Here is a 13,816-nt window from a genome sequence, read left to right as displayed (position 1 = left end):
TTGTTGACAAAATATTGTAAATAACTAGAAAACAAACACAAAAAAACTGAATGAATACTCATAATAAAATCTAAAAATTAAGTAAACACACGAAAACTGCTTAAATGCTCAAAAGATTAACGATATTGCCGTTCAAAATGTGAATGTATTAAATTTTATATGTAATATAAATTACATTATTATAATTATTGTCAAAATTTGTATTTAAAAATCAATATTAACATTAAACTAGTGTGTAGTGTGCTCCGAATTAGATATTAGTAGTAGGCACTCTCAGTAAATAGAAAAGATATTATAGATTTGATTTCAGTTGGCAAATTATTGTGCATTTTTTTGCATCTACAGTATGGATCACTCAACTAATTATGAATGTGGAGTGAGTAAAATGTCCTGAGCAGCGTACTCAATAGTAGTTAATATTTTGAATCTTTTAAAGAAATCTGGGCTATGAGTCCTAATGTTTAGTCTAAGAAGATCTCTACAGCTCTCTTCTTTAGTTTAACTGTTTCAGAGTAAAACCGAAAAAACTCAATGTTTTAGATGAGAGACGATATGTAACTCTCATTTCAAAAAAATGTCTACAATATGCTCTAAGAATTTTACAAATTCAACGACGTCAAATGTGGTGTTATTTAGTACAATAGGCTGAAACGTATTTTTATATTACGAAACTCTCATTTTAGAAACGTTGAGACCTAGAAGATAGGAATCGCACGATAATTTAAAAGTGATTGGTTACCTAGATATGATCCTATTAAGTGCGGTTACATCTCGGTTGCTCCAAAAGAAAATAGACATTTTACCACTTATTTCTAGATAGGTAATAGGTAACAGAAGAAATAAAATACACACATTCCATTGGCTTGTAAGAAGATATTGTTGAACCAACACTTAAAGTTGACTTCTGTTGGTACGGTATCACTTAAACCATGCGGGAGGTGTTCCCCTGAAACCGCCATACTTCAATATATTGATTGAAATATATATTAGAAAAATCACAGTTATTGCAGTGGAATAATGGTTGTTTAAGCTGGAGTGAACATTATTTGGGAGAGACAACATAGCATCATTTGTGCATTTGTAATTTAGAAATCCAAAGTGATGAGTAGTAAGTATTCTTCTCTCTTTCAATGACCTGAATCAAAGACAGTACAGTCGATGGATTCTGAATCATACGATGATACGACATAGTCTAGAGTACTAGAACTGATTTAAGTTATGTTAGTTGGTAAGGTAATATGCAAAAGAATTAAAAATTGAGTTGAGCAATTCTACAGCAATGGCAATACATTTTAGAAAATTGAGATCTGAAAATTATAATTAAAAAAATTATAACAATAGTAATTAGAAAAAACACACCATTTTCTATTACTTAGCCAAAGTAAAATTTCTAATGCCTGTAATCACTTTGTAATACTAATATAAAACTGCTAATGAAATAAAGTAGAGCTGACTAAGTTACTTACCTTCTAATTCAAGGTGTTGCCGTATTAATATTAATTGGGGCTACACAGATGGAGGAAATGGCTGGGATGAGTCAAGTAGTACTTTAATGTATAAATTTTTCAGTACGATCTTTCAATGTAGCATGAATTAGAGTAGACGACACTTGATACTTGTCTGGTCTTTTAAAGCATCATACCATTGAAAAGCATTAAGGCATTTTTTTATTAATTTCAAATTTCGAAACCACTTCTTTTTCATCTTGAAGTAGTCAATCTCTCAACAAAGTTACGTCACCTACTGAAAATGTTAAACCTGTTAAAACCTCACTTTTGAGAATTTGGAGTTTACGCAAGGGTCAATGTCTATTTTTTCAGCGCAACAAAAGCTTATATAACATCGAAAAATATTTTATCAATCAAATTCTAATAGTTAAGAAACATTTTTTGTAGATTCAATTTTATATCTTTATGTTTCTTGCAAATATAATCTGTGGTTATCATAATCTGTTCTGTTGAATATTTAATAAAACACATTTAGAAATTTTATTAGTTGTTTATTCGTTATTAAAAAGATTCAAGAGAATATGCATAAAATGTATGATTTTATCATATTATGTTTTAGAAGCGTAAATATATTTTACATAAATTTGAATATTAAATAACAAATAATATTGAGAATGGCAATTTTAAACCGTTAAAAGTTTTTAGTATAAGACATTTGAATGTCATTTTAAATATTTAAAACTTATACTTAATACTCTTAATAGCAAACGTTTTATTTTTAGTTAAATTAAGGTTATGTTTTATGTTTCCATTATTTGTAAAATTACTATACAATGATTTCGCCATGATTGTTTACTCAAATGAAAAGGGACGATTCATTATGCCTTCAAAAAACGAAAATTAATATCACCCTGTTAAATAGTGGTTATACGAATATCTTTGGCCACATTATTTAGCATCTATGTTAAAAATAAAATGAAAAAAATATTTTTTTTATGAAATAAAATTATTTATTGTTGGATATTTGAAAGGCCCGTGTGTTTTTTCAAGGCATCTTGTCCATGTTAGCAGTAAAAACCGTTTCCCTCATGAAATTTAAGTCACTGCAATGCTAAAAACGCCTAATTAAGATAAATGTTATACGGCATTATAGGTAACGTGTATATAATATATATTTTCCTGCCATCTTATAAATTTTTATTTTGCTGATAATAATCGAACATAACCCAATAAGAAAAAGAGCGATGTAATAAAGTTATCAACGAAAATGTGTGTCCAAGTGAGAGAAAACATCTCTGTGGTAATCCTATCTTTTTATTCCTGAATATTGGCAGGTTTTCCAACTTTCCTCTTGATCTATTGAAATGCCTCCCAGATCCTCAGACCTCAATTCTTTATGCTCCTTTTCATTGAGTAACACCACACGCAAAGCAAAGTTGGTAAATGTTCAGGAGCTGAAAGCACTAATAAGAAATAACTCAGCGAAACAAGTGCTTTATTGGAATAGAACCTTCATATACTCTATAAAAATATAGAAATGACATAATTTCTATCTAATAAAATCAATGCTGACGTCAAAGCTCTAAACTCGGGACACCTTGTATATATTACAAACATAGAAAATGCGATTGAATATACTAATAGGGGAGTCAGAGCTTTTAAAAAAATATTTTTTTAACTATTGATTTCGTTTAAAATTATAGGCTTTTGTTGCATATGTACGCGAACTTAGTGGAATCAAGTAAATATTAGTTCAGTGATAATATTTGTTGAAATAATTGCCTTGTTTTCTTCATATACTTATTTCAAACAACAAATGATAAATTTATTGAAACAGAGCGTAAATTTTTGTTGTTCTCTAATTGGTTTCCGCGTAAAAACTTATTATTGGAAAAAAATTAATGTTTCTTTTGTACGTTCCTGGTTTGATAATGTAGGTTCACATTTTAAATGTCTGCAGTTACATTGTGATTTTAAATGTTTAAAACAATAAGTTTATAACATATAGAATACATTCTATTTACTTAAACTAGGTAGTAGTATATTAGTCTGCATCTTCTAAAATGTCTAAGATGTTATAAACGAATGTGAATATTTCTGAGTTTGTCTTTTTTCACAAGCATTTGTAAAGAGGTGTTATAGAATTAAATCATTAGAAGGTGAGTTTTTATATTTATTATAATAATCAATTCATTCACTCTCATTATTATTATACAGCAGAAAAATATTTTTTTTACTTTCGCAACCTTAAGCGAAAATCTAGTTCTTTTGTCCCTTATATAATGAATAACCATTTCGAAAAACCCCAAATTATTTGTGAATTCTAAATAAGAGTACAGATCAAGTATTAAGTTTCTTTTTGAATAAAACAAAACGTTTAGAAAAAATATTCATACAAATCTACAACGCAGTTGCCTCTATACATTGCATCCAGCGTTTCTTAATTTTTTTCTTCTTTCCACTAGAAACTAGATTTGTTGTTTTCATCCAAATAAGTATTTGTTTGTTAGATTATTCCATAATTGACGACTAATTTGCTACCACTGAGTAATTTTTTTTTTATTAGTAATAGAGAAATATCAAACCTGAGTTTTGTAAGGGAAAGTTATTGGATGCCTAATCTATAAATTACCTCATGGAAACAGTGGATATGTAATTACTTCAACTCTTCTAATGATGACGAACTTTATTTGACTAAATACAGTCATTTGTTTCTGATTTTAATCAAATAGTCTTGATAAAATGGCGTTTTATTCTTGTTTTGCCATCTTGGAGGTAGTTTATGAAAACACGCGTGGATCCTGATAACGGCAATCGCGATAACTTTTACCTGACAAACCGACCTTAGACTGATTTTGTATTCATTCACTGCAAGACACCTATTGTACAATTGACTGCTGTTTAGCCTCTCGTGTGTCGTAGGGGATCTTTGTTTCGTCTACAATTACAAAACTCCCACAAGTTTAGGGCACGTTTTTGTTAAAAGATGCACTACCAAATTCGTGGTAAGCTCTCTTAGGCTTAAGTAATAATTGAAAATTGCAATCACCTAGCCATATGGGACGCCATTACACACTCTTTCGCGCTTTCAGTCCTTTATCAGCCTGCAAAATATCTTGAATTTTGCCTATTATATTGTGTGTAGAGTTCTACTAGACGTTCAGAAAAATTCCGTACTTGAATAGCAACGACTTTTTTAGTGATGGTTTTTCTGCGAAAGAATAATCTTTAATACGACATAGGAAATTAAATGTTCTCATCATAACCATCACGTAGTCTCATAAAAGTAGCCGTCAAACAAGAATAGCTTGTTCAAATATTGATATTTGTTGATGGCCTGTTAATATCCAGTACTGCCCTTTTATATAAGAAGAAATGACGAACTTGTTGATCCGTTTCGTAGATATCATCATTCAATAAAAAACTACGAAATCTTTTTGGTCCTGTATCTTTTTATGTATTTATTGAAATGAATTTCATCCACTTGAGAACAATGGATACACAGGAACAGCTCAACATGAAATTATGGAAATATGTTTTTTATTAGCATCCTGACCTTTGAATTAATAGTAGTTTTCAGGTTTGTTATTCTCTGAATCCACGAACTAGTACGTTGACGCTATGCTAAAACGCTTTCAAAGTACGATATAGTGACGTTTTAAATATTTAAGGATGAAAATCTGCCTAATTTGTGGACTTAATACTTGCTTTATATTTTATATTCTGATAACTTTTAAAGTATTCAAAAACTTTTAAAGTTTCATGCAGGTTTTTAATGAAGTGTTCCACCAACTCTAGCTTCTCTGGCCCGAAATTTTATTCTTATAGGACATGACCGTTGCCTATAGAGCTTCGCATTTGCTGTGCTATCCCATATAGTCGAGCGCCGGAAAATTTTGAGTTGGAGTGTAGAAATTCTTTGGTTGAGGTGGCATTTTTTGAGCTATAATTTACAAAACTTGTTAAAAATGTTTGTGTGTTTTTAATTTTTTCATTATTTAATTGGAAAAAGATAAAAAATTGATATTCCAGCATTTTGAAGTTAATGTTGGAATGTTAATTTTTATAGCACTTTTCTTATGTATAAGTCGAATTTGACTCGTATAGGTATAGGAAATCATATTCTGAAGATACTTGAGTTCATGAAAGTTCGTAATGACATTGGACAGATAGTAAAACATGAACGGGAAGGAGAGAGGACCGGTTGAAGAGATGGCAGCGGCAACTGCAGTGTGCAACTGAACGAACGTTTTGTGGATAGTTGAGTTTTATATTACACATTTCCTGTATATTTTTCTTATTTAAAAGTGAAATCGTGCGTTTTTCCGAAAATTTGCTATATACTGTTAACGGAAATTTTATTTACAATTTTTTGCTGTAGGACCCAAATAATGAAAAAAAATGAGACGCAGAAATTTTTTTTACTTTTAATTCATTATAGGTTTTGAAAAATGGATGAATAATGTACTAGATCATAGCTGATGAGTATAATTACATACGAGTACTATGTGAAAAATTAGGTTCATCATCTGAAACGAACTCAGTATATATTATTACCTCACCTGCAAGCTGAAATCGTTTAGGCCCATGCAAGTTGTCAAAAAAATATTGATGAAAAATATATCGAAATTCATGAGAAGAAGCAAATTGATCTTCATTTCATCCCCGAAAAAAAAACTCTTCGGAGTAGCGCTCATGTATTGAACTATCTTAAGAAAAAAATTCATATGTGGGCAAGTAGCTGATAAAGCAAAAGAAGCAAATTGAATAAAATAATAATTTAAAAAAAACAAAAAAACCCGCCTGCATGGAGAACTACAATTAAAAATCAACTGAAAAGACTGAAACAAGATGAAAATTCAATGATAAGGTATTTTAAAAAAATAATGATTAGGTACTTAAAATTAGAAACATAAATTGAAACAGTACCAAACCAATGTACCTGCATATTGTACACTTAGAAATATCAGCACGGTGGTTTTTTCACTTTTTTGCAACATTATAAACAGAAATACATTCGGAGGCTTGCAGAAAGAGATAATAATTTATCATAACATTCAATTTCATGCCTCCTTGTAGTTTCTAACTTTTCTGTCATAGTCACGTTATATGTATCAATCAGTCTAGTTACTGGGAAAACTCTGACAGCTTCCCCATCGACAAATGGCCTTATCAACGGTACTCTGCGGTTTTCTATGATAGATAAATGCTGCATTGTAAGTTCTCCAACGCCAAGACTATTTAATATGTCCACAAAAGTTGTATCTCCAGCTTGCCTCATATTTTGGGGCAACTCGCAATAATGAAGATATTTCAATCGCACAAGACAATTATAATTATAGTAAAAATTTAGGTCCGTCCTCGTAGTAAATATATTAGTCTTAGATAACAAGAAGTCACAACGATACCGCGTTTTAAAAACCTAGTGGTGCCATCTATCCGCACAGGTCTGAATTATTTTAATTAGCTATTTTTTATCGTTCTATTTAATATTAAAACTGCAAGTTATATACATATTTACAATCAGTGTTCAAAATCCTTCATTTTGATACCCAGCTCGATATGCTTGATAGTAAAAAAAAGTTTTTTACCTCACAATATGGCGTCCAAAATTCGCCATTTTGGTTTTTTTAAACGTTTCCTATCTAAGAACACTTGGGCTAATGAAACGAATCTAACGATACCTCAAATGTGAAAATCTGTTTATCGGTTCTGGAGATACAAGGTAATAAAGAATATTACATACATACATACATACATACAAGATACGCGTTAAAAACATAACCTAACTTGGCAGTCGGGTAAAAATTTCATACATCGATACTATAACTTGTGTGACTCACTCTTGAATTTTATAGCCGTACAGAAAAATTAGTCCAAGATTGGGATGATCGATATTTCAATGAAGCAAATATTCAATGCAGTCCAAATGTATGAAATAAATTCAATTTTTGTGTTATTATATCCTATGTGAAAAAAAAAACTGGAACAGGTCGATTTTTCTTCTTCAGCTCCAGCACGCCCTCTGTATTATAAGCACCCCCTCTAAAATATTAAATAAGGAAGGGGGTTGTATGGCACCATGTTGGAAAGGGATTTTATTATTCTGTTTAGTAGTATAAAGTTTTTCAAATTTTGCATTCATAACTTAGAAAATTAGTTCTTAACATGTAAAATTTTGATTATGTCTCTATCACAAAACTTTACATAGAATGAAGGTAATAATGTTGCATAATATTAAGAATGTATTTTACAATTACATTGAATGTTTAAAATGACCACCATTCACTTTATGACAATAACCGAGACGATTTTGGAATTATCGTAGAACATTTTGTAGACCTCAGGGGTTATTTTGTTATCGTAACGTTCAAGTCAGCAGTTTTGCCTGGTCTAATGATATATACTCTAGATTTTATATAACCCCATATTAAGTAATCGGGAGATCTCAAATCGGGGTATCAAGCTGGCCATTCGATCGTTCCACGTCTTCCAATTCACCTATTGGGAAAATCCTCGTTCTAATAATTCGTGCCACTTTACGTGCAAAATGCGGTGAAGCTCCGTCTTGTTGCCATTAAATAGATCCATCTGTCTCATTTAGTTGATGAACATCAGGAAAAGGTCTTTGTAATGTAGGCACTAGGAAATTAATCAAAAAATCTTGATAAACCTCACCATTAACTGTTTCCTCATAAAAATAGGTCAATAATGTTATTGTTAATTCAAAACTTTCACTTTTTTAGTGAATTGAGTGTGAACCTAACACATCCTGTGAGGAATTTCTCTGCTCCTATATCTTCAGTTCCGTTTGTTAATCGTTCCGTTCCTTCATGAGCTGCAAATTTGTGTTCATTCTGTTAACTTCATCCTGAACCAACTGAACTTTGTGAGGGTGGTGTTTTTCGTCATGCAAAACTCTCAAAATATATGATTTACTTACATCATGGTCGGCGGCAAGTTCTCGAGTTGTCACAATGCGGAATTTTCTCAATCTCTAGAAGTACATCTAACGTTTTTCATCAGTAAATTTAAAGTTTCAACTGGTTTCATAATTTTTTTAATGTCCATTTTCACATAACTTTTGTTCAATTTTTTTTAACCTCAGACTGCGAAACGTGTTGGGAATTTATTATTAAAAATTTCACTTTCCTCATTTGAGTTACTATTTTATTAACACAACAAATCATAATTAAAATGACTTTTAAAATGACTTATACAAAGACGACTGCCAATTTATCATGCTAGAGTTGGAAAAAGTCATAAATAGATAGCATATTCCGGACGATAAGACTATTAGAAAACGACTTATAGACCGCTAACACTGTTATTTCGACTAAATTTGAATCTAATACCAACATTTGTTTCAACCATGATATATTAACAGAAAATTGATACAATCCAATACACAAGAATAAAAAAAGCGGAATTTCACATATAGATAAGATCTCAGAACGTCAATGACTATAATGATATTATTCGAGCAGGTGTAGCATGTATTTTGGTTTTATATGGAGCTCCGGCAAAAATTGAAGACCTGAATACATTGAAATAAATTTTTTTCATTAAAACTACAACCAAAAATACAGCTTATTTACAGTGCAACAGAAATAGTTGTCTTGATACTTTACCTACCATTAAAATAATAAATTTATTTTCCTTGACTCACTCTATTTTCCCACTTGTTATGCTCATAGAAAATATACATTAACTTAAATTTGATATAAAAACTAACTGCCTACTATGTCTCATACTATTTGAATTATTATACTTATTCTTTTTTTTTTTATTTTAAAATTAAAAGCACAATTTTTCAATAAGTGAACTTTTTTATTTATGTTATTAGCTCAACATTCCATTTTCTTTCATCCACTGAAACGGAGGTCCGAGGTTTGTATGATTGTAACGCTCAAGGCGCTCCACTAATACAGCGCAGATAGACGGACTCATCATAATATCCTATTATTATACTATTGAAAATCGAACCATTTAATATATTTCAAAATCTATAACCAGCTGCTAATTATTCTAAGAATAATTTAGAGAATTTTAAATCTCTGAAAATTTTCTAAGCGAACAATAAATGGGAATTTATTTCCATTGTGTAATAAGACAGTTTTCTTACTATTCGCAGAGCTGTTAATGAATGAATTAAAGTCTCTTGAACATACCTTATTGTCATTGCAAAAACAAAGTCCATCTTGTTTTGAGTGCTCAAATTTAAAAATTTTATATGATTATATAAAAAATATTGTGTACTTTTTATTGGTATTACGATTTATTTGATAAAATGTTCTTATGAAAGACATTTGACAATATAATTTTGTTATCATTATTTTCAGATGTTCACAGAAGGAAGTTATATATTAAGAGATCGAAATATCACAGAAATCGAGTTAAATCAAAGCAATATCACAAAAACTCCTGTGAAAAACTTTGCAAAAGAGAATCAAACAGAAATGAATAAGAAATCTGATACTTGGTTCCTGCGATTTACAGTTTTTATCGGTAAGGTGATTCAAATGAATATTTGTATGCGTGCTCCATCTTCTTACTATGTAAATATATCTCAGGTAATATTTCCTTAATGAAAAATAAAATGATAATCCTTATTTGCAGTAATCCAATCATCTAAAGCATTTTAAAAATGTATTTCCGTAATTGCGGAAAAGTCAAGAGTTCTAGTTATTCTTGCACTGGACTGGGGTGGTAGTTTCAAGATATTTGTTGATTTTTCTATCAGAGACTCGTTAACAATTGTTGAATAATGTCAACTATAAAATATCAAAAAAAAAATGTATATTCACCTTACACTGTATCCATAGTGTTGAGAGGTTGTAGGTATAAGTAATAAAATTACGGTTACCAAATTTTCTCTATATCTAGAGAACTTCATTAATATCTTTCTAACGGTACTGAAGTAAATACCAATTGCAAAACAATTCTATTTTTATAAATCCTTAGAGTATTAAGTAATCATGTTTCTTTCGAGTTAAGCAATAGCAGCACAAATTAAGTTGTATTGTTTGTATTAGAGTCGCCCAGTAACAGTATAATTTATACTATTCAAGTCAATACTTTTTTTTCACAAGATGGAAAAAATATGTACACGACAATGAAGTTTATGCAAGTCTAAGTGCAAAGAAAAGCTCTTCAAAGAAAGGAATACTGTTCTCTTGGGGACAGGAATAATCGAGTTAACCTTTGTAGCCAGCGTTGTAGACTCATATAAGCCAAAAATCGAGCGACAACGAAATGATGATAACAAACTGCAGCAAAATCGTATATCTACCATCTTTTTAATTTTTAAGTGAGAGGACAACGATTTGAAGATTGAATGGGATGATCTATGAGAACTCTCGACAAAACACAGATTTCTATTACTCTGGTACTATGGAACAATAAGGCATCATATATTGTTATTACTCAAGAGGACGTTAGCAGAACGCAGAAGTCTCCAAACATCCCTACTCAAAAATCAATAGAGGCAAAACCGCATAAGATCTTTCACTACATAAGGCTGAATTGTTGTAGCGAGCCCCATGTGATAACTAATCCATGCAGTAATTTTTTCCTTCCTTACTGTTTTCCATTTCTCATTGCAATCAATTTCTATAACTCTTCCTGCCTATATATATTTTTGAATATTTAATCTAATTATTACACCAGCTTACAACTCTGTTTCAATTTAGTATACAGGATGTCCCACGACGAATTAAAACTATCTGTATATGGCAAAATCATGAAAATTTCTACGTTTGGAATTTCGGATACGATCTTTTTAACTAAAATATTTTTAAAGATGGCCGACTTAATTTTTTTCGAAAAAAATTTTTAGACAAGAGTATACTGCAATTTTAGATAGATTTCAAAAATGTATCAATACACAGGGTGCTCTATTTAAAATAACATAGTTACAGTCGACTTCCGGTAGAAGCGGAAAACAGTCATTTTTAAAAATATTTCAATTTAAAAGCTCGTATTCGAAAACCCAAACGTAGAAGTTTTCATGATTTTACTATAAGTATTTTGCCATATACAGATAGTTTTAACTCGTCGTGGGACACCCTGTATAAGGCTTTACCCTTACATGTGCTGCTCCTATTATTCTTTCTATCACCTATCAAATTTTTCTACTTTTTGTTTTTATTTTTTATATCATTGTCTATTTACTGTTTATACTTTTCACTACACTTCCTCGTCCAATTCTCCGATCACACCTTGGTTTTTCCGATTTATCTTTCTTCCATTTCTATGTACAGTGGTGTTAAATCTATCACATGATAACAATGTATTGTCTGATTATACCTCGTTCAGAGTATTTTTGTATTAAGAAAACTGCAACTGCACTACATTACAGATAATCTCCGAATTTAGCGTGAGTTTTGAAAATAGTAATTAAAACAAAGCGACAACAATAATTTTGACATATCCTTTATGCAGACTCATGAAATAAGTAATCATCTATGATTGAAACTAACCTATTGAAGTACATACCAATAATGAGTAAATAAATCTTCAATACAAAAAGAAACAATATCAAGTATTTAAAAAAGAGACTACATATGAATTATTTCTAATTTATTCAATATTTTAACTATTGTTTCACATTGTAGGAATGCTGACTTGGTTTGTTGGTGGAGCGAAAATAGTATGGACGTCACCATCTTTAATCAAATTGAAATCATCGGATTTGGAAATGAATCCTCTAGGCAGACCTATAACAAGTTCAGAAATTTCCTTGTTATTCGGAATACCAGGCATGGTGTCATTACCAGGCTCGATTATTTTTCCTAAATTAGCAGATATACTAGGAAGAAAAAAATGTATTCAAGTTATAGGTTTTATGAAATTAATAAGTCTCTTAGGACTCGCTTTTAGCAATAATATAGAATTAATTATTTTATTCTCAACACTATTTTCTATATCTTTCGTTGGAATTTTGGGAGTTCTTCCAATGTATATCACAGAAATATGTGAAGATCATAACAGAGCTAAATACGGCTGTATATTATCTCTCTGTATTCCTCTTGGGCAATTGTATGCTTATGTACTGGGCCCATTGTTCCTCATACGAGATTACACATTAATTATAGCTGCACCTTTACTGCCATTCATATTCTTATTCTTTTCTGTACCAGAGAGTCCTGTTTATTTGTTGAACAAAGGAAGTCATGAAAAATGTAAACTAGCTCTTAAGAAATTGCGAAGTAATAAAACTGATAGTGAATTGGAAGTTGATTATTTTAACATGAGTCAGAGCTTAGCTCCAACAGGAGAAAGTAAATTTAAGGTTTTGAAAGTGTTCACCAAAAAAGAAGGTAGATGTGGTTTATTATTAAGTTTGCTAGCAATGGTTGTACAATCATTTGGCGGCGGGGGAACTTTGTTGCCATTGTTGGCTCCTATTTATGAAAATGCAGATTCAAAGCTATCCGGAGATACTATTGCTATTATAGTTGAAACTGTTGGTATCGCTAGTCTTATACTAACTGTTTTTATCATCGAAAGGGTCGGAAGGAGACCTCTTTTGATCATATCAGCAGTGGGGTCTGGAGTACCTTTAATATTTATAGGATTATTTTTTTATTTCCAGCAAATTGGCTCATATTTAGCTCAACAGTTTCATTGGGTGCCTCTAACAAGCATTTTAATATATTTCTTCATGTTTTGTCTAGGGCTAGCCTCCATTCCTTTCACAATGGTAAGCTTATTTTTCACTATCGAGTTGAGATCAACGGGTACTGCAATTGTAATGACACTTAGTTGTTTATTATTGACTGTTTTCCAATCAGCGTTTCCCATTCTTAATGAAACTGTTGGGACTCATTGGTGCATGTGGATTTTTTCTATTCTAAGCTTTGTTGGTGCGATTCTGATGTATTTTTTTCTACCCGAAACAACGGGAAAAAGTGTTGAGGAAATTCAAAAAATTTTATTGGAATGTTAGGTTTATTGATCTGTTGTGTATACATTATTATTTTAAACATTATAAACAACCTGTTTTATATCTTCTTTATTTTATTAACATAACCAGTTGATAATTCTAATTCATTAGCTCAAATTAAAATTGATATTCTCTCATATAATCAGCATCTATGAAAATTGATTATTAAGTTTAGTAGTGCGGTCAACAATTGTATGTAATGTTTTAGGAAACTACAATCACTTGCTCCCTATTGTACATGTGACTTCTAGTTCTCAAAATAAAACAAACATCACTTCATTTATACCCGTTGTTGACAAAATTGTTAGTGTCGTGATACACTCATTGACAAAATTTTCATACTTTTCCTCATAGAAATCAAGTCTCTTGTAGCAAATATAATATTGATTGCACAAATTTACGAAATATAGTACAAGTTTAT

The 13,816-nt window shown here is 30.7% G+C and overlaps 1 protein-coding gene across 2 annotated transcripts; it reads left to right on the top strand.

Annotated features, from left to right (window-relative positions):
- Nucleotides 1–3,131: 3,131 nt before the first annotated feature.
- On the top strand, nt 3,132–13,816 carry LOC130448065 (facilitated trehalose transporter Tret1-2 homolog). 2 transcript variants are annotated; one of them, XM_056785244.1, is made up of 3 exons: nt 3,132–3,607; nt 9,791–9,956; nt 12,065–13,816. In XM_056785244.1, exons 2-3 carry the CDS (start codon nt 9,791–9,793, stop codon nt 13,396–13,398), a joined length of 1,500 nt encoding a protein of 499 aa, XP_056641222.1. In that variant the 5' UTR covers nt 3,132–3,607; the 3' UTR covers nt 13,399–13,816. The 2 variants fall into 2 exon arrangements, with proteins under 2 accessions (XP_056641222.1, XP_056641223.1); XM_056785245.1 differs by lacking the exon at nt 3,132–3,607 and having other exon boundaries at nt 9,826–9,961; nt 12,065–13,539.

This window comes from Diorhabda sublineata, chromosome 8, assembly GCF_026230105.1.
Source record: "Diorhabda sublineata isolate icDioSubl1.1 chromosome 8, icDioSubl1.1, whole genome shotgun sequence".
Classification (NCBI taxonomy): Eukaryota; Metazoa; Arthropoda; class Insecta; order Coleoptera; family Chrysomelidae; genus Diorhabda; species Diorhabda sublineata.
The sequence above is the reverse complement of the archived record's forward strand: the minus strand, read 5'-3'. Positions and strand labels throughout refer to the sequence as shown.